Raw genomic sequence first — 22,769 nt, forward strand, 5'->3', positions numbered from 1 at the left:
AAGGGGACAAGGGTAGTTAAGAAGATGACATCAGAAAAATCGGGGTGAGGGATGTAGGCTGAGAAGAACCTTAGAACCATCCACTGCATTAGAAAGATTCTATCACAAGGGATAAGCAACCACTGAAGGATTTTAAACAAGGCAGAAAAACAAGAAGTCGGGCAGTGGTGTCACTGATACTGGAAGCAGGGAGTGTTTAGAGGCAAGGAGATCGGTCAGAAAGCTATTGTGACAATTTCGGTAGGAAATAATGAGAATCTGAACCACGGCACTGGCAAGGGACCTTAGCAAGCCAGTTACTGTTTTTACAACAGTAATATTTCTGATGATCTTCTCGAAATACTGAAGAACTAAAGAGCAACCATTCAAAATGAAACAGGAGAAGAGAGCATCAGAAGGAATAAGCTGATCTGATGGAGGTTAAAAAAGAACTGAGACAAATAGTACATTAAGGAATGATAGCCAGTAGACACTCCAGAAGAAAACTGTCCAAGAAAGAAAAGATGATTATAGTGTGTTACTTGGCTCTATAGTCATATTTGAAATAATTACATTGTCATAATCTTGTCAATCCTGATTATTTGTTCTAGAATCTAGAGTCAACACATAGACAAAGCTAGAAAGACAGAATTATAGTCTCAGAATAGATAAAAAATACCATTAACCCTGACAACATAAAGTGAAAATAATAACTGTTGGGGGTGAACAAGGGGGGAATGGGGGTGGATTTCAAAAATGGTAAGTCACAAGGTAGCAGGAAAAGTATGTAATTTGGTGATGAAGAACTGACTACTAGAAGAAACAGCTAAAAAAAAAACCCTTAAAGTCCTTGCCTCCAGGCAGCAGGTTTATATGTGAGATAAGGGCGTACTGACTTGCATTATAAACTCTTTTGTACTATTTCATTTATATTTATCAGGTGCATTACTGCTTTGGTTAAAAAACTTTTTAACTTTTTAAATGCATCTATCCAGATGCTATCTCATGTCTTGATGGAGACATCATATGTAAATATCTGAAAAACAAAGCTTATAATATGAATCAGATATAGCCTCCCTAAGGTAATTCCCTGGGATATTGAGTCACCTTCCTATTAAGAATAAGCCTATTCACTTCAGTTATCACAATTCAAGACAAAGAAGCTTAAAGAGCATCTCATCTTATGATTTAAAATTTAAAATAAAATTTTAAATGGTATAAAAATTCAAGTAACAAGCCAGAAATGTGGTTTACACATTACATCAATGCCTTTAAAATGTTTTACCTTGACCCCTATGAAAACTACATTTGTGTGTAGCTCAGCACTCACACACTCACATAGCTGAAACTCAAAAAAAAAAAAAAAAAAAAAACTTACCTCTTCCTATGTATGATATACTTTCTATTTTATTTTTTAGGATAATCATCACTTTAGATGATTTTAACAATCCACTGCTGTATTGTGACTCAGAGTTTGAAAAACATGCTAATCAGTCCTTTTTTTCTTAGGCCGGATAATGTGCTTATGAAATTTGGAGCTTATGTCTCAGATCAGCTGAACCTTCCTAGTAGAACTACTTGTTGCTGATATTTTTGAAATGTGTTGCATAAAGTTAGCTTCTATTATCCTTTTAGTAGCATGGTTCCCTTCTTTTCATTTCTCTTTTTCCTTAAAATTTTCTTTTTTTAAAATCTCTGGTCCTGTGGGGCATACATTGGGAATAACTAAATTCATTTCTGGAGTGTTTTGAGATATATATATATATCAGATATGCATATAAGTCATACACATATAATCTTGGTTTTTACCCTTATGTGGTTTGTTTGCATTTGCCATGTAATGTACAGATTTCATCATCTGTCACTTTTTAAACCATCAAAACCCAGCCTTCCCATAAATATTGGGATCTTGTGATATTTTCAGATGTGGTAAATTCCATGTTAAAAATACATAACTATAAACATTACTGTGTCTACATGTTTTAACAACACTTAGTAGAAACAAAATCAGTACAAAATGTATTGCACTAATAGCGCTTAAATGAACTAATTTAGTTTGTTTGGATTTTTTTCTCTTCTTAAATTAAGAACTACAAGCCGCTGTGGAAGAGGTGCTGCCAAGCTTGAAGAAAGATGATGTGGCCGTCTATTATGTGAGCAGAACTTCTAACACAGATGGGGTCAACCCTTTCTTAGACAAAGTGGACCAAGTGTCAAGTGAGCCTGTCCCAGAATCCTGGAGGTCGGAAGTTACCTTTTCCACTCCTGCCTTATATATTTATACTTCTGGAACCACAGGTAAAAAATAGAGGATTCTCCAAGCAATGGGCCTATCCTGAAAGAGTTAAATGTTGGGTTAGATTTTTAAATGCTCTCTTTCTTTGGCAAAGCTTATCAGATAACTAATACTTCAGGGGATTTAGCTCATTGCCTGTGGGAAGTATGATCTTGTTCCATAGCATATGAAAACATTTGGGTTTCTCTAAGGTATGCATACTTCCCCCAGTTGGTGTATAGAACAGGTAGAGAGATTAACCAAGAACTACAAAAATAATTAGGGTGATGATAAGATTTGGCACTGAATAGGTTGTTAGGATTTTTTTCAAAATGATTGTTGCTTTTTGATTAAGATTTGGCACTGAACAGGTTTTGGAATTTTTTTAATGATCGCTACATTTTGATTATACTCTGTCCAGCGTCCATATATAATGTATAACCAATTATAAGTGGACCACCAAGAAGACTATAGAACAATAATGGGGTTATATTTGTACAAACATTTTGATCACTATCTTTCCATGCAACAATGACTTGAAGCTGTTTGGTTCTGTGGGTGTAGAATGGCTCTTAGCTCAGGGCCTAAAATGGTGTATTTCATCAAATCTAGGATGTCTTACCCCTTCGGTGTAAGCTGTACTATTGTTTTACATAAGCCTCTAAGAGAAAACACTGCCAACTGTCATGTTACTGAAACACTGCTATGTGGAACAGGCAACATTAAAGGTAGACAGATGTACTAGGTGCTCTTCTAGGAGCTCTGTGGTATTCATACATTTCTCCCACCACTCTTAAGACAGGTACTACTCTTATTCCTGTTTTACAGATTCAGAAACTGATGCCTAGAGAGTTTAAGAACTTCCCAAGATAGGAAGTAGAAGTGTCAGGCTTCACTTTGCTAGGCTGACTCCACAGCTCATACAACTGACCTCTGCCAGAATACCTCCTAGTGCATCCATCTGATAGATGTTTGGTGTCTGCCTACTCAAGGTCAGGGAAAATGTTACCAAAATGTAATCATATGAAGACTGAGAGATACATTTAAGAAAGGATAGGAAGCTACCCTCAGCATCCTAATTATTCTTAATATTGGGAAGTTGAATATGTGAGTCATTTGGTTAAAATTTTAACTCAAGAAGATAATTATGGCATGCATTCTCCTTGTAAAATAATCAAACATTAGAGATAAGGGTTACTTTGAGCCTTATGAGTAGGGGTATTGGGATGACCTATTAAAGCTAATCTCAAGAGCATAATAGCTATCATTCTTTTGTTTGTCAACAGTTCTATTTCACCATGTCAACAGAATGGTAAGATGACATGGTTTAACCAGATGCTTCCACTACATCCAGAACTACCTCAATATATGGAACTTATACCCTCATTTCTTAATAGAATGGTAAAACTAAACTATAAACTTTGATTTGGGAAGTAACTGAAGTAAAACAAGCCCTTAACTAGTGACTGGAAGTTCTAGTCTTAATACTAAATAGATAAGTACAGAACTTGTTCACAACTGCAGGTTTTGCCATGAAGTATAAAACCCATCTTGGGGGAAAAGAGAATAAGCACTCTTTCATCCAATCCCATAATTCAGAATTTAGATTTAATTGGAATATAATTGGGTTGATGTTTATTTTACCTTTCTTCTTATCTCTGAATAAAATATCTGCCAAGTTACTAGTATTCAGTTCAGTTTAGTCACTCAGCCGTGTCCGACTCTTTGCAACCCCATGAATCGCAGCACACCAGGCCTCCCTGTCCATCACCAACTCCTGGAGTTCACCCAAACTCATGTCCTTCGAGTTGGTGATGCCATCCAATCATCTCATCCTCTGTCGTCCCCTTCTCCTCCTGCCCCCAATCCCTCCCAGCATCAGAGTCTTTTCCAATGAGTCAACTCTTTGCATGAGGTGGCCAGGGTATTGGAGTTGCAGCTTTAGCATCAGTCCTTCCAATGAACACTCAGGACTGATCTCCTTTAGGATGGACTGCTTGGATCTCCTTGCAGTCCAAGGGACTCTCAAGATTCTCCAACACCACAGTTCAAAAGCATCAATTCTTCGGCGCTCAGCCTTCACAGTCCAACTCTCACATCCATACATGAAATGTATGGAAAAACCATAGCCTTGACTAGACGAACTTTTGTTGGCAAAGTAATGTTTCTGCTTTTTAATATGCTATCTAGGTTGGTGATAACTTTCCTTCCAAGGAGTAAGCGTCTTTTAATTTCATGGCTGCAATCACCATCTGCAGTGATTCTGGAGCCCCCAAAAATAAAGTCTGTCACTGTTTCCACTGTTTGCCCATCTATTTCCCATGAAGTGATGGGACCAGATGACATGATCTTAGTTTTCTGAATGTTGAGCTTTAAGCCAACTTTTTCACTCTCCTCTTGCACTTTCATCAAGAGGCTTTTTAGTTCCTCTTCACTTTCTGCCATAAGGGTGGTGTCATCTGCATATCTGGGGTTATTGATATTTCTCCCAGCAATCTTGATTCCAGCTTGTGCTTCTTCCAGCCCAGCGTTTCTCATGATGTACTCTGCGTATAAGTTAAATAAGCAGGGTGACAATATACAGCCTTGATATACTCCTTTTCCTATTTGGAACAGTCTGTTGTTCCGTGTCCAGTTCTAATTGTTGCTTCCTGACCTGCATATAGGTTTCTCAAGAGGCAGGTCAGGTGGTCTGGTATTCCCATCTCTTTCATAATCTTCCACAGTTTATCTTGATAACTCCAGAAAGAATGAAGGGATGGAGCCAAAGCAAAAACAATACCCAGTTGTGGATGTGACTGGTGATAGAAGCAAGGTCCGATACTGTAAAGAGCAATATTGCATGGGAACCTGGAATGTTAGGTCCATGAATCAAGGCAAATTGGAAGTGGTCAAACAGGAGATGACAAGAGTGAACGTCAACATTCTAGGAATCAGCAAACTAAAATGGACTGGAATGGGTGAATTTAACTCAGATGACCATTATATCTACTACTGTGGGCAGGAATCCCTTAGAAGAAATGGAGTAGCCATCACAGTCAACAAAAGAGTCTGAAATGCAGTACTTGGATGCAATCTCAAAAACGACAGAATGATCTCTGTTCGTTTCCAAGGCAAACCATTCAATATCACAGTATTCCAAGTCTATGCCCCAACCAGTAATGCTGAAGAAGCTGAAGTTGAACGGTTCTATGAAGACCTACAAGAACTTCTAGAACTAACACCCCAAAAAGATGTCCTTTTCATTATAGGGGACTGGAATGCAAAAGTAGAAAGTCAAGAAATACCTGGAGTAACAGGCAAATTTGGCCTTGGAGTACAGAATGAAGAAGGGCAAAGGCTAACAGAGTTTTGTCAAGAAAACGCACTGGTCATAGCAAACACCCTCTTCCAACAACACAAGAGAAGACTCTACACATGGACATCACCAGATGGTCAACACCGAAATCAGATTGATTATATTCTTTGCAGGTAAAGATGGAGAAGCTCTATACAGTCAGCAAAAATAAGACTGGGAGCTGACTGTGGGTCAGATCATGAACTCCTTATTGCCAAATTCAGATTTAAATTGAAGAAAGTAGGGAAAACCACTAGACCATTCAGGTATGACCTAAATCAAATCCCTTATGATTATACACTGGAAGTTACTAGTATAAACATTAATAAAAAGAATTCCTTTAAGCAATCAGAGAATAACATGTTTTCCCTGTGCCTCAAAGGCAGTCATTAGCACAAAATTATATAATAGTTACCAAATATTATTTCTTCATTAATACAACAGTTTATATCAGGAAGTTTTCTGAAAGTGCTTAACACCAGCAAAAGATGTGTGTTTCTGTTTTAAAAAATATAATTCTGAGTTTTTACTATTTGGATAATTTTTTTTTCAAGGTGAATACAATTGATTTGTTGATTCTTTCTTCTGTTTCTCATTATTAGTATAGAATGGAGCATTAATACTCATGACATCAAAGACCATCAATTGTGAACTGTGTCTACAATGATGGCAGTTTGCCAGTCATACTGCTTTGCCTTATAGCAAATTGCTTTTATGTAAGCAATACCATCAAATATTGAGGCATCTTAATCTAAACAGAATTGCCTTTCTCTTCACAAAGCCAAATGACCCACTCTGGTTTTAAATTCTAGACCCATCCGCTTTGCAATGACTTCATGGCCTCCCCAACTAAACTGACTCCCATGGGCAACAATATAAGCATACTCTTTCAATTGAGTCTTATAAAAAAATCTACATAAATTATAGTTAAGAAAATACAAATGTACTTAGTGTACTAAAAATATACTGAGATACCATTTTTTCACCTTTCAGATTGGCAAAAATTTCAACATTTGAGAGGACGTTTTTGAAGGGCTATGAGGAAACAGGTGCACTCCTGTATTACTGATGGGGGAGTCAATGGGGACAGCCCTAATAACTGGCAAAGTGGCAGTGTCTATCAAAATTACAAGGTCTGATCCCTTTTGGCCCAGCAGTCTCACATCAGCAAATTTATCTTACAGATGGAGCATCATTCACAGTGTGAAGTGCCATATGGACCAGGTTTTTCCACATGTGGACCAGCGTCATTTGAAATTGCAAAATAGTGTAAATAAGCTATAAAACACACACACACAAGAGTAAATGCAGAGAGAATAAGTGGATGAAAAAATAAAGGAAATTTCTACATACAAATATGGACAGAACTTAAAAATACTTTGTTAGTGAAGGGGGGAAGTGCAGAATAGTATGCTTTTTTTTTTTAATTGGGGGAAAGGGCAAGAACATAGGAGCAAATGAGCCTATATTTACATAAAAAACTCTAGAAGAGTATGTGAGAAATTCATAGAAGTGGCTATGAAGGAAAGAGATAGGATGGATGGGCTATGTAATCTCTCTGATTCTCAGTCTTCTCATCTGTGAACTAGAGAATATAATTCTAATTATATCATTAGTTATGAGAATTGAGTGAAAATTTGGCAATACAGTTGACCCTTGAACAATACGAGGGTCCACACAGCAGAAGATCTACGTATAACTTATAGAAGGCCCTCCATATAGGTTCTTCTGCATCTGAGATTTTTCATCCATGGATTCAACCAACCATGAGTGTGTTTACCACTGAAAAAAATCCTCATATGAGTGACCCCAAGCAGTTCAAACCCCTGTCCTTCAAGGATACTTAGCAAGATGGTAGACCCAAAGCAGAAATTCAATAGACAGTCACTCGTTTTTCCTCGTCTTACTACCCTAATAACCAGCTAACTCAGGGGTCAGCAAACCATAGCCTGAGGGTCACAAACACCACACCACCACAAGTTCTGTAAATAAAGTTCCATGTCCACAGGGCCAAGTTCATTACTTTTTGTGTTTAGCTGCTTTCAGCTATAATAGCAGAGTTGAGTAGTTGCAATAGAGACTTATGACCCTGCAAAACCTAAAACGTTTACCATGTGGTCCTTTACAGAAAAAACTGTGAACTTCTGGTCTCACCAAATGCAATCTTCTAATCACTAGATGATGAATCTTCCTAAGACACATCTCTCTCCCAGACCATGTGTCTGTGAATAACCATTCTTGATTCACACATGCTTCTCTTGTACCTTTATGCAGGTCTCCCGAAAGCTGCAAAGATCAATCATCAACGCATTTGGTACGGAATTGGCCTTGCTCTTGCCTCCGAGGTTACAGGGGATGATGTAATCTATACCCCCCTACCCTTGTACCACAGTGCTGCGCTTCTGATTGGCTTACATGGATGTATGGTGACTGGTAAGCTTTTCCTCTCAACAGGGTATTGAAGCCCAGTACACATTCAATGTGCTCATTCAGTTCAGTCACTCAGTCGTGTCTGACTCTTTGCGACCCCATGAATTGCAGCACACCAGGCCTCCCTGTCCATCACCATCTCCCAGAGTTCACTCAAACTCACGTCCATCGAGTTGGTGATGCCATCCAGCCATAAGGAAAAGTAATACAAAATTTTCTATTTTCCTGTGTGCTAGGAATAGTGTTTAATTCCATGTTAATACTGAGTTTGTTTGGCTTACACATAGCAAACATTTAAAAGAATTTATAGTGAATGTCTTGATGGTCCATTGGTTAGGACTCCACATTTTCATTGCTGAGGGCCTGGGTTCAATTCCTGATCAGGAAACAAAGATCCCACCAGCCCCGAGGCCAAATAAATAAATAAAAAGAATTTCCATTTTCTCATGCCTGCGTGTCTTTTAATATAATGCTGTAATTGTTCAGCATATCAAAGAGCAAGCTTCTTTTAAATCTTTTAGGTCTTTATATAGGTTAAGATACTTGATCCTTCAATTCAACAAATAATTCTCTTATGTCATTTCTATCTTCAGAAATCTGCATGTCGATCTCCATTAGCGCCTGGTTTAAACTTCTCATTCAGTTGGCCCATTCTACTTTATTCTTCCCTCTTCCCACAGGCTCTCAGCTCTGGTCAGAACACTTAGATTTCCCCATCTCTTCTCTTTCCTTCTGAAACTTTACCATTTAAATTAAAATTGCCATTCTTACTACTGTCAACAGGATTTCTGCACCTTGTGTACATAAAGTCTCAGCCCAATATCCACCTCTTCCAGGAGACTATCTCTAACTTTCCAACTAAACTAAAAAACTTAACTTTTTCTCCCATGTGACATTTTAAGTAATTACATATGTATATATAGTAACATATGCATATATTAATTCATATACAAATACACATGACTGCCAAACCTCTGCTCCTTTTCCTTATCAGCTTACTGATCGGCTATAAAACACTTAATCCAGCACCAATACCAGCCCCCAATCAGCAAGGAATGCCTGGATCTGATCATACTATTGCTGCTGCTACTGCTGCTAAGTCACTTCAGTCGTGTCTGACTCCGTGCGACCCCATAGACGGCAGCCCACCAGGCTCCCCCGTCCCTGGGATTCTCCAGGCAAAAACACTGGAGTAGGTTGCCATTTCCTTCTCCAATGTATGAAAGTGAAAAGTGAAAGTGGAGTCGCTCAGTCGTGTCTGACCCTCAGCGACCCCCATGGACTTCAGCCTTCCAGGCTCCTCCGTCCATGGGATTTTCTAGGCAAGAGTACTGGAGTGGGGTGCCATTGCCTTCTCCGGATCATACTGTTAGGCCCTTCTAAAACAGAATGACTCTGAAGCCCTCCTGGGGATAAATCAATCAGTCATACATCTACTTAAGCATAATAGATAAATGCTAAAAAGGAAAATATAGTATTTTTTTTTAATTTCTCCTAAAACACTTGATTTTGCATGTTTAGGAGTAGAAATAAACTAATAACATGAAAAATATCTGTGATATTTTTATTTCACTTTTCTACATTTCATGCTTATGTTAGGTTGAATATGATAGGTACATTGTTTTTACCTATCGTATTAGTTTTCTATTTACACTGTAACAAATGACCACGAACTTTGTGGTTTAAAACAACACAGGTTGGTTCTCTCCCTTTCTTGAAAGTCAGAAGTCCGAAAGTCAAGATGTTAGCAAGGCTACATTCCTTCTGGAAGCTTGTAGGGAAGAGTCCATTTTCTTGCCTTTCCTACTCCCGGAGGCTGCTCACATTCTTTGGCTTGTGGCCCCTTTTTTCATCTTCAAAGCATTTCACTCCCGTCTTTTGTTTTTGTCATGCTTTGTCCTACAACCCTTGACCTTCTTGACTTCTTATCAGCACCCTTGTGATTACATTGGTCTCTCCCAATCAGTTCGGTTCAGTTCAGTCGCTCAGTAGTGTCCGAATCTTTGTGACCCCATGGACTGCAGTACGCCAGGCCTCCTTGTCCATCACCAACTCCCAGAGTTTACTCAAACTCATGTCCATTGAGTTGGTGATGCCATCCAACCATCTCATCCTCTGTCGTCCCCTTCTCCTCCTACCTTCAATCTTTCCCAGCATCAGGGTCTTTTCACATGAGTCAGCTCTTTGCATGAGGTGGCCAAAGTATTGGAGTTTCAGCTTCAACATCAGTCCTTCCAATAAGTATTCAGGACTGATCTCCTTTAGGATGGACTGGTTGGATCTCCTTGCAGTCCAAAGGACTCTCAAGAGTCTTCTCCAACACCACAGTTCAAAAGCATCAATTCTTCAGCGCTCAGCTTTCTTTATAGTCCAACTCTCACATCCATACATGACTACTGGAAAAACCATAGCTTTGACTAGATGGACCTTTGTCGGTAAAGTGATGTCTCTGCTTTTTAATATGCTGTCTAGGTTGGTCATAACTTTCCTTCCAAGGAGCAAGTGTCTTTTAATTTCATGGCTGCAGTCACCATCTGCAGTGATTTTGGAGCCCAAATAGTTTGTCACTGTTTCCATTGTTTCCCCATCTATTTGCCATGAAGTAAAAGACTCTGGTGCTGGGAGGGATTGGGGGCAGGAAGAGAAGGGGACGACAGAGGATGAGATGGCTGGATGGCATCACTGACTCAATGAACATGAGTTTGGGTAAACTCCGGGAGTTGGTGATGGACAGGGAGGCCTGGAGTGCTGCAATTCATGGGGTCACAAAGAGTCAGACATGACTGAGCAACTGAACTGAACTGAACGGGACTGGATGCCATGATCTTTGTTTTCTGAATGTTGAGTTTTAAGCCAACTTTTTCACTCTCCTCTTTCATTTTCATCAAAAGGCTCTTTAGTTCCTCTTCAATTTCTCCCATAAGGGTGGTGTCATCTGCATATCTGAGGTATTTGATATTTTTCCCACCAACCTTGATTCCAGCTAGTGCTTCATCCAGTCCAGCATTTCTCATGATGTACTCTGCATATAAGTTAAATAAGTACAGTGACAATATACAGCCTTGACATACTCCTTTCCCTATTTGGAACCAGTCTGTTGTTCCATGCCCAGTTCTACTGTTGCTTCCTAAGCTGCATACAGATTTCTCAGGAGGCAGGTCAGATGGTCTGGTATTCCCATCTCTTTAAGAATTTTCCATAGTTTGTTGTGATCCACACAGTCAAAGAATTTGACATAGTCAAAAAAGCAGAAGTAGATGTTTTTCTGGAACTCTCTTGCTTTTTGATGATCCAATGAATGTTGGCAATTTGAACACTGTTTCCTCTGCCTTTTCTAAATCCAGCTTGAACATCTGGAAGTTCATGGTTCACGTACTGTTGAAGCCTGGCTTGGAGAATTTTGAGCATTACTTTGCTCCTGTGTGAGATGAGTGCAATTGTGCGGTAGTTTGAGCATTCTTTGGCATTGCATTTCTTTGGGACTGGAATGAAAACTGACCTTTTCCAGTTCTGTGGCCACTGCTGAGTTTTTCCATATTGAGTGCAGCACTTTCACAGCATCATCTTTTAGGATTTGAAATAGCTCAACTGGAATTCCATCACCTCCACTAGCTTTGTGCATAGTGATGCTTCCTAAAACCCACTTGACTTCACATTCCAGGATGTCTGGCTCTAGGTGAATGATCACACCATTGTGATTATCTGAGTTGTGAAGATCTTTTTTGTATAGTTCTTCTATATATTCTTGCCATCTCTTCTTAATATCTTCTGCATCTTTTAGGTCCCTACCATTTCTGTCCTTGATTGTGCCCATCTTTGCATGAAATGTTCCCTTGGTAGCTCTGATTTTCTTGAAGCAATCTCTAGTCTTTTCCAGTCTATTGCTTTCCTCTATTTCTTTGCATTGATCATTGAAGAAGCCTTTATTATCTTTCCTTGCTGTTCTTTGGAACTCAGCATTAAAATGGGCATATCTTTCCTTTTCTCCTTTGCCTTTCACTTCTCTTCTTTTCTTAGCTATTTGTAAGGCCTCCTCAGACAACCATTTTGCCTTTTTGCATTTCTTTTCCATGGGGATGGTCTTGATCCCTGTCTCCTGTACAATATCACAAACCTCCGTCCATAGTTCATCAGGCACTCTATCAGATTTAGTCCCTTAAATCTATTTCTCACTTCCACTGTATAGTCATAAGGGATTTGATTTAGGTCATACCTGAATGGTCTAGTGGTTTTCCCTACTTTCTTCAGTTTCAGTCTGAATTTAGCAATAAGGAGTTCATGATGTGAGCCACAGTCAGCTCCTGGTCTTGTTTTTGCTGACTGTATAGAGCTTCTCCATCTTTGCCTGCAAAGAATATAATCAATCTGATTTCGGTGTTGACCATCTGGTGATGTCCATGTGTAGAGTCTTCTCTTGTGTTGTTGGAAGAGGGTATTTGTTTTGACCAGTGCATTCTCTTGACAAAACTCTGTTAGCCTTTGCCCTTCTTCATTCTGTACTCCAAGGCCAAATTTGCCTGTTACTCCAGGTATTTCTTGACTTTCTACTTTTGCATTCCAGTCCCCTATAATGAAAAGGACATCTTTTTGGGGTGTTAGTTCTAGAAGTTCTTGTAGGTCTTCATAGAACCGTTCAACTTCAGCTTCTTCAGCATTACTGGTTGGGGCATAGACTTGGAATACTGTGATATTGAATGGTTTGCCTTGGAAACGGACAGAGATCATTCTGTCATTTTTGAGATTGCATCCAAGTACTGCATTTCAGACTCTTTTGTTGACTGTGATGGCTACTCCATTTCTTCTACTGGATTCTTGCCCACAGTAGTAGATATAATGGTCATCTGAGTTAAATTCACCCGTTCCAGTCCATTTTAGTTTGCTGATTCCTAGAATGTTGACGTTCACTCTTGCCATCTCCTGTTTGACCACTTCCAATTTGCCTTGATTCATGGACCTAACATTCCAGGTTCCTATGCAATATTGCTCTTTACAGCATAGACTTTACTTCCATCCCCAGTCACATTCACAACTGGGTGGTGTTGTTGCTTTGGCTCCATCTCTTCATTCTTTCTGGAATTACTTCACTGCTGATCTCCAGTAGCATATTGGGCACCTTCCGACCCAAGGGAATTCATCTTTCAGTGTCCTATCTTTTTGCCTTTTCTTACTGTTCATGGGGTTCTAAAGGCAAGAACACTGAAGTGGTTTGCCATTCCCTTCTCCAGTGGACCACATTTTGTCAGAACTTTCCACCATGACCCACCCATCTTGGGTGGTCCTACCCAGCATGGCTCCTAGTTTCATTGAGTTAGACAGTGCTGTGGTCCATGTGATCAGATTGGTTAGTTTTCTGTGATTGTGGTTTTCAATCTGTCTGCCCTCCCATGGAGAAGGATAATCTCCCTTTTCAAGATCCTTAGTTTAATCACATCTACATAGTCCCTTTTGTCATGTAAGGTAGCGTATTCATGGGTTCTAGAGATTAGGATGTGGATGTGTTGAGAACCGTTATTCTGTCTATATCATCCACCATAGAAGACTATCTCCTGCTTGCTCAGGACACTTACAAACTCTCCAGAACTGCAACCCTAGCTGCTTCTCCAGGTTCATCTCCTTTGACCCACTCACCTTTCACCACTCTGGTCACAGACCAACTGAATCTTGGCCATCCCCCAACCTTCCGGACTGTCCTGTCTTTATGTTCATGTTTTTTCCTCTGCCAGGAAGTCTCTCATTTTTCTCCATATTCATTTCTCAAGACCTAATTCAAATCCTACCTTTTTAAAAATATGAATATGTCTTTCTCAGCCCTTGCCCAGGAGAAATTAATCTACCTCCCCCAACACACACACACACTTAGGGCTTCACTGGACTGTGTTTATTTATTGCAAGCTGACTTTTACTAGAAAACCTTATGTCTTCTCCCCCACGATACTGTAATCTCCTATTGAATAAAACCATGTCTTATTTTTTTTTTTTTACATTGAATATAGTTGGTCCCTAACACTTGTTTATGAATGTAATTCACATGTGAATTTCAAAAGTGAAAAATATAACTTGGGACTTTTTTGGTAGCAGTCCTTTATTGGTACCTTCTATTCCTTCTCGCTAGGTGCTACTCTTGTTTTGCGGACCAAATTTTCAGCCAGCCAGTTTTGGGATGACTGCAGAAAATATAACATCACTGTCATTCAGTATATTGGTGAACTGCTTCGATATTTATGCAACTGTCCTCAGGTAACACTTCCTATATTTCATTATCTTTTTGAAATGCTTAAGATGGGAATTCAAGTCACTTTGGATCATGCTAGGTTTCAACTGCTTCTCATATATCAGTTTTCAGTTTATACTATAGTTTTTCATTATAAAGTTCTTGGCAGCACACCTACCATAGGGAATTTGTTGGTTAGTGTGTTAGTGGCTCAGTCATGTCCAACTCTTTGCAACTCCATGGACTGTAGCCTGTCAGGCACCTCTGTCCATGGAATTCTCCAGGCAAGAATAATGGAGTGGGTAGCCATTCCCTTATTCAGTGGATCTTCCAGATCCAGGGATCAAACCTGGGTCTTCTGCATTGCAGGCAGATTCTTTACGGTCTGAGCCACCAGGAAAGCCATTACTTGATGGCAGTCATTGTAATAGGGCTTCCCAGGCAGCTCAGCGGTAAAGAATTTGCCTGCCAAGCAGGAGGCACAGGTTCGATCCCTGGGTTGGGAAGACCCCTGGAGAAGGGAATGGCAACCCATTCCAGTATTCTTGCCAGGAGAATTCCATGGACAGAGGAGCCTGGCAGGCTACAGTCCCTGAGGTCACAAAAGTCAGATATGACTGAGCATGCACACATAGCAAAGTTGCTGTGATAACATTATTCCCTACCTTTGTACCTGTTTTCATACCTTACCCTCTACCAGCATACCCTCTGCTTCCTTCTCTACTTGTTTAAACCCTACTCACTGTCAAAGCCCAGCTTCAGTGACATCTCACATGTTAAACTTATGTGAGTCACCCAAACAGAAGTCATTGCTTCCTTCCTGTACTTCATTTGTTTTCTCCTCCTTTCTGGCCCTTGTCACTTTGCCAGTGTTGGTCTTCATGCCTCCCATGGGACCACATCTCATCGCCTTGCCCTCTCTTATACCACATTCATGCAGAAAACTTTTACTTAATGTTGCTTAGTGAATAAACTTAGGAACCAGCTGACCAAATCTGTTACCAAGCTTAGAACAGATGTCCCAAGCTAATAACTCCAAGTACCGTGGATCTGCCCTGCCTGTAGATACCCACATATCTTGATGGGGTTGTTTGAAAGAACTCGTTCTGCCCAGGTTCTCAGCTCTCATCAGAGGGCAGCCTGCCTGGGACCACATCAAGGTCCCAATTTTTTACACCCATTATTTTGCACCTACTCATTCTTTACTGTATGAATTTATCCCGTGCACCATAGGATGTTTAATAGCATCCTTGGCTTTTACTCAGGACATGCCAGTGATACCCTCCCCATCCTCCCAGGTCATCATAATCAAAATGTCTTCAGACATTGCCAGATATCCCCTGGCAGGCAAAATCAACCCTTCATTAGGACCACTAAACTAGACAATGCAATAAACTCACCAGATTCTACTTTCTTTAATCCTTTTACTCATCAAAAGAAAACAAACTCAAAGGATCACTAAGTTGATCAACTGCTATTTATAAGCACCAGTTATGTTCAGTTTCGGAGAAGGCAATGGCACCCCACTCCAGTACTCTTGCCTGGAGAATCCTATGGACAGAGGAGCCTGGGAGGCTGCAGTCCATGGGGTCGCTAAGAGTCGGACATGACTGAGCAACTTCACTTTCACTTTTCACTTTCATGCATTGGAGAAGGAAATGGCAACCCACTCCAGTGTTCTTGCCTGGAGAATCCCAGGGACAGGGGAGCCTGGTGGGCTGCTGTCTATGGGGTCACACAGAGTCAGACATGACTGAAGCGACTTAGCAGTAGCAGTATGTTCAGTTTATATATAGGCTACCTTAGAAATATTGCAGATCCAGTTCCAGACCATCACAACAAAGCGAATTCCACAATAAAGCAAGTCTCATGAATGTTTTGGTTTCCGAGTGCAGATAAAAGTTATGTTTATACCATGCTGTAGTCTTTTAAGTATGCAATAGCATTATATCTTTAAAAAACAGTGTATATACCTTAATTTTAAAATACTTTATTGCTAAAAATGTCAGCCATCATCTGACAGTGCTGGCTTGCCACCAACCTTCAATCTGTGAAGAAAATAAGTATCTGCAAAGCACGATGAAGCAGGGTATGCCTGTAACAGAAGCAGTGTGACATAAGGAAGTATAAGACTCTCTTGCCTTAGTTCTTTCTCTTCTCACTTCATGTGGTCTCTGCCCACACGGCACTTCATTAGAGAGCCCCTTCCTACTGACTCTCCAGCACACCGTCCTGCCCCTTACCATGCATCTCGTGGGTTACTGCTTTCTGTAGCACTGTCACCCCTGGCACAGTGCAGGCTTGCGTGACTGTTGTCTTTCCCCTCCCTCCGTGCACCAGGGGCTTTGTTGATTGCCAGATCTCTGTCACTGAGACCCGTATCTGGCACATTCTAGGCATCAACCAATTTGGCTGAATGAACCTCTAAATTCTTGCTCCTGAAAGATATATAATTGACTTGAGGGAAGTAATGTGTTCCCCCAAAATATTTGGGCTTAGCACACATTATTCTAATTCATGAAGCAGAGTCAACAAATTCCTGAGGGTCATAATTAGCTGAGTTGAGTGAGGACCTTTCCCATAGCAATTTCTGCTGTCATTATTGTTTTTCACATGAATATTCCACCTGGTCTGGAAGATTGCATGCGTCTGTATCAAACCCCAGAAATCCATATAGGGCCCTGCTGTTTGGCTTTTCTTCTGTGCCTTAAAAACACCTCATTGTCAGTTAGAAGTCTCCTGGAGGAGGGAGCATGTTAGGTTTTTTTTTCCTGTTAGTTCTAAGGGGAGCCACCTTTGGAGTTGAGGAAAATAAACATATTCGTATGTCACTTTTTCAGGTTCATACACATACACACACTTCCACATTTCCTTTTTATTAATATTGTCTCCGATGCTGGAAAGCATTCAGTTTGATTGGGGTTTTACATCATCAAAATATATTATGATTTGGTGTATAATAGTAGTACATGGACACCCTCTAATCTAGAAAGAGATTTGGAGTTTCTGTTTGCCCTTGATTTACCCCACCCCTGAGTTCTGGTCTGGTTTGTCTGCAAAATACATATTAGTATTCTAAGAAATGCTCAAAGTCCTCTCAATAAACCTTCAGTTAAAGGTTTTTTAAAATGTTATGATCTTTTGTATAGAAAATGCAAATCAAAAATACAATGAGGTTAGCATAGTGGTCAGAATGACCATCATCAGAAAAATCTACAAACAGTAAATGCTGGAGAGGGTGTGAAGAAAAGGGAACCCTCTTATAGTACTGGTGGGAATGTAAATTGGGACAGCCACTATGGGGAACAGTATGGAGATTCCTTTAAAAACTAAAAATAGAGGTACCGTTTGATCCAGCAATCCCACTTCTGGGCTTATATCCAGAGAAAAACATGGTCCAAAAGGATACATGCTCCCCAGTGTTCACTGCAGCAGTTTACGATAGCCAAGGCATGAAAGCAACCTAAATGTCCATCAACAGAGGAATGGATAAAGATGTGGCACCTGTATACAACAGAATATTACTCAGCCATTAAAAAGAATGAGATAATGCCATTTGCAGCAAGATGGATGGGCCTAGAGGGTGTCATACTGAGTGAAGTAAGTCAGACAGTGAAAGAGAAACATCCTCTGTTATTACTTAAATGTGGAATCTTCAAAGAAATATTTAAATGAACTCATTTACAAAATGGAAATGGACTCACAGACTTAAAGAACAAATTTATGGTTGCCAGCGGGGGAAGGAATAACTAGGGAGTTTGGCATCGACATGTACACAGTGCTATATTTAAAATGGATAACCGACAAAGACCCACTCTATAGCACAGGGAACTCTGCTCAAGATTAACAACCTAAATGGGAAAAGAAGTTTTAAAAGATTAGAAACACGTATATGTATAACTGAATCATTTTGCTGTACATCTGAAACTTTCACAGCACTGTTAATCAACTATACTCCACTAAAAAATAAAAAGTTAAAAAAGAGGAGATGATATATATGTAACGAAATATTGCCATTTGCAGCAATAACAGCAAAAGTGGATATAAACTAGAACTGATGGTGGAAGGTTCTGCATCAGTATCATCTGAAATGCCCTCAGCTTTCAAGCTTCTGAAATTGGCTGATCCTGGAGCAGCTAACTCTACCGTCAGCCCCCAGGCACTGGATATTAGGGAGGCAACTCCTACCCTAGCTAAGCATATGAACCAAATGACACCCATCCACAGAATGACCTGGTTCATCCGGAGAATCTGGGGCAATGTTGAGAAGATCCTTCTCCTCCCTCTCCTGAGTCACGTCCAGTAGCTCCCTTGGTAAAGCAGAGGACGAGGGAGAAATACACGTGCCACCCTAGGGCAGGAGTTCAGTTTTGGCTCAACAGACTTAATGTAGTGCTTAAGAGCAAGGACTCTGGAGGCAGCAGGTCTGAACTCTGACCATTTGAGCAGCATGGTCAACCTCTCTCAATCTTTTATCAGAGACAGGAGACTTATTGTCTGGGGAAGACCTAGAGAAGCTCTGAACTTCTCAAGGACCCTAGGAGCAGAGGAGGGCAGGGGTTGAGGCGCTGAGAGCAGAGATTGAGTACCTGTCTCCTTACTGACCAGCTGCCTTCCCCTGCACAGCTTTCAGAACTCTTCTAGTAGGTGATGCTTGTAGGTAAGATGTCGGAGGAGAGTTACACTTTGTTGTTGCTGTTCGGTCCCCTAGTTGTGTCTGTCTCTTCACGACCCTGTGGACTGCAACATGCCAGGCTTCCCTGACCCTCACCATCTCCTGGAGTTTGCCTAAGTTCATGTCCACTGCATTAGTGATGCCATCCAGCCATCTTAGGGAGTCATTCTTAGGGAGAACTAAACTTTACCAGAAAAGAAACTGGACATTGGCTCACTGCCACTTCACTAGACAGAGCAGCTCAAGCATCTTTTTGTTGCCTTGTGCGTGCTCAGTTGCTTCATTGGTGTCCGACTCTTTGTGACCCCATGGGCTGTAACCCATCAGGCTCCTCTGTCCATGGGATTCTCCAGGCAAGAATACTGGAGTGGGTTACCGTGCCCTCCTCCAGGGGGTCTTCCCAACCCAGAGATCGAACCTGCGTCTTTTACGTCTACTACATTGGCAGGCGGGTTCTTTACCACTTCGTGCCACCTGGGTTGTCTTACTCTTAAATATGAACAGATTCCAAAGGAAAACCTCTAACAGGAAAGATCATTTTTAAAAAAGAAGAAGAAGAAAGAGCATTAATTCAGACAGTAGGAGAAGACTTCAGAAATCAATAATTAATATTCTCAGAAATGTTAGAGTAGATATTATATCCTAAACCAAAAATAGTATGCTACTAAAAAAGCCAGAATAATGCCTCCTGAGAAATAAAAATATGATTTAAAAATTACTTAATCCACAGAAAAGTTGCCAGATAAAGTTGAGTAATCTTACAGAAAATTGGAGGAAAGATAAAGTGATAGATATGAGTGGAGACAAAATAAGAAGATTAGAGGATCCAAAAGATTCAGTATCTGATTAATAGGACATTAGGGAAAGGATAGCAAAAATGGAGAGGAGGAAATGATTAAGAAATAACACAAGAAAACTTCCCAAAACTGAAGGATGCATTGAAAGGGCTAATTGAGTAACTAAGAAAATTAGTGGAATTTTGTTTAATGCTTAACTACACTATGATGTTATTTAAGGCTATCAAAAGAGAGAGAGGATTCTATACAAATAACGTTTGACTTGCCAACAGCAACACTCAAGCTGGAAGACACAGGAAGCTGTGCCTTCAAAATTCTAAGTAAACATTATTAATGATCTAGAATTTTATATACAACCAAATTATTAATCAAGGGTAAAATAAGATTTTCAGACATTCAAAGTCTAAAAAAAAAAACCTTACCTCCTGTATACCCTCCTTTAGGAAGTTCCTAGAGAAAATATTCCATCCAAACAGGAGAGTAAAAAAATGAAAAGGAAGACCCAGGATCCAGGGAAAAGAGACAAAGGATATTCCTAGGCCAGGAGAACAACTAGTCCAGATTGGAACAAAAGGATAAAAGGAAGAAAAATGGAAAAAAAGGAAATTATATCATCTGATAGAAGGAGTATCATTGTGTTTAGATGCTTTTGGAGGATAAGGAAAGAACTACAAATAAAAACTAAGAAAATCAAGCAAATGGGCAGAGAGGAAATTATTCCTAAGAAAAACAAACATTTGCTCAAGAATTGGTTCATAGTATGTTACTGAGTTCATCAGTGGTGAGTTAGGGGCAGAATAATGTGAAATTGAATATTGTTTTAACCAAAAATTGTTGATATTGGAAAATTGAGAGCGAGTTTAATCCCCATCCAGCACAATGGGAAATCAGTAAATAATGTCTTTTTACTCGAAAGATAGCAGATCTTTTCATTTAGAAACACAGAGGTGAGAAGCAGCAGCAACAAGCATTAAAAGCATCTGCCTCTGGGTAGTAGGCTGGAGTCAAAGGATGAAGACAGATAAATGGAATAACGTTTATTCGTGTAAAAGCCTTTCAGTACTGTTGGGTTCTTAAACTCTGTGTGTGTGTGTTGCTTTTTTTTAACTAAGGAAAAGCATGCTCTCCGAAGTCATATAGATTTGGATTTGAATTTTGGAGCAATTGTGTTTCTACCCGTGTGATCTTGGGCAAATTACTTTAAACTTTTCAAAGTTCTGTTTCCTCAACTGTAATCTAAGGCAAATACTTGATTATCTCTCACATTTCAGTAGGGCTCCTTCGGACCTTAAGATAATACAGGGCAATTGCCTGACACGTAGCAAAACCCTTAATAAAAGTCCTCTGATTACCTGGCACCCTTCACCCTCTCTGAATACCCTGACCTCTGACCCTTTATCAGTCATTCAATCCGCAGTGGATTAAAATGCCCCAGGTGTGTTTGCATGTTGCACCTCACCTGTAACGTGGAATAGAATGTTTGATCTTTGTTTAAAAAAACAAATGAGCAGGTGACCCTTGACCTAAAATACAGTTCTTTTGGGGAGTGGCTCTGGTAAGGAGGAAATTCCAAAAAGAGAAACACTGCTACTCACAGGCCCCTGGTGATCAAAAGCTTAGGTGAGAACCAGACATCTCCAAAGGCTCCAGGAACTCTCAAACATTTCCAGCCTACAGCTTTAATCCCTTTTGCTGGTGTAATCGGATCTCTCGGTTTATGATGAACACTAAGCTGGTGGTATTGTGACTGTGAGCCCAGCTACCTGGCACCTGCAGGTGACAGATGCACCTGTGAGGCCAGCCTACTTCCCACGTTTCAGAGCGCTGCAGCCTCCTGCATCCTAAGCCCTCCCTGGTGTGGATGTCCCAGCTGTGAACTGTTGAACAGGATGGCTGGTGTTTTCATGGCGGAGGTTATGTCTTCTTTTACTACAGGAATTATACTCTATGCAAAGCACAGGGCCAGGCACTATGGACGATATATAGAGAAATTTGGACTCAAAGGAGCTTACAGTCTAATTAGACAAAGAAATGAACTAAGAGGGCAATGGTGGACTGCATGTAGAAGAAGTAAGGTCTCGGGTTTACATACTGAATTGCTACTCTTGAACTTCTCACACAGGCCTTGGGACCAAGTCAGGTGGTTATTTTTAAGCAAATATTTTTAATGTTTTATTTTCAGAGTGGCAGTGAGGCACACCAGTGTTGAGGCAAGGATAGTCTCTGCAAAGCTGACAGTCCTTGCTAAGGACTAGTGCCTTATAGACAGGGGGACCCTATCTGTAAGTCACTATCCAAACAGGGCCATTTGAGAGCAGAAGGCATGTCGCTAAGAAGCACATCGGAACAACAGGTGTAAACCAGGACTGGCCCTGGCAAACCAGCTGTATGGTGTCCCTGACTGCTGTTGTTATTGTTTTAATCACCAAGTCGTGTCCAACTCTTTTGCAACCCTCTAGACTATAGCCCGCCAGGATCCTCTGTCCCTGGGACTTCCCAGGCAAGAATACTGGAGTGGGTTGCCATTTCCTTCTCGAGGGAATCTTCCCCACCCATGGATGAAACTTGTGTCTCCTGCATTGGCAGAAGGATTCTTGACCACTGAGCCACCTGCAAAGCCCATCCTGACTTATCGGTACTTGATAATTATAAAAGGGATCCAAGTAACCTAGGGACCAAGAGAGCTGATGAAGAGAATAGGTTGCCACTCAGAACAAGTAGATTCGTGTAAGTTCCGAAGGCTTCTCGTGTAAGACTCAATACACTGGTTAAGAACCACTGGCTCAGACTTCCCTGGTGGTCCAGGGGTTAAGAATCTGCACTTCCACTGCAGAGGGTGCAGATTCGATACCTAATTGGGGAACTAATATCCTGTAAGCCATGTGGTGGGGCCAAAAAAAAAGAACCACTGGCATGAAGCCCCTAGTCTGTCTCTCTGCCTACACGTTTCCTCCTCATAAGACTGCACAAGGAGCCTGCTTTTAACTAGGGACAGGTATTGTCCACCTCTCTGGTTAGACCTCCTGAAAGAACTTTGTCACTTGAATTTTGACCAAGGAGCTACT

General features: G+C 40.5%; 1 protein-coding gene across 1 annotated transcript in view; it reads left to right on the plus strand.

Moving 5' to 3' along the window:
- Window positions 1-22,769, plus strand: part of SLC27A2 (solute carrier family 27 member 2) — a 50,596-nt gene that overhangs the window by 12,088 nt on the left and 15,739 nt on the right. Inside the window, exons 2-4 of the mRNA XM_040226491.1 lie at window positions 2,068-2,277; window positions 7,866-8,024; window positions 14,134-14,258. Of these exons, the coding sequence (XP_040082425.1) occupies window positions 2,068-2,277; window positions 7,866-8,024; window positions 14,134-14,258 (494 nt within the window). The remainder of the gene's footprint in view (window positions 1-2,067; window positions 2,278-7,865; window positions 8,025-14,133; window positions 14,259-22,769) is intronic.

Source organism: Oryx dammah, unplaced genomic scaffold (assembly GCF_014754425.2).
Source record: "Oryx dammah isolate SB20612 unplaced genomic scaffold, SCBI_Odam_1.1 HiC_scaffold_26, whole genome shotgun sequence".
Classification (NCBI taxonomy): Eukaryota; Metazoa; Chordata; class Mammalia; order Artiodactyla; family Bovidae; genus Oryx; species Oryx dammah.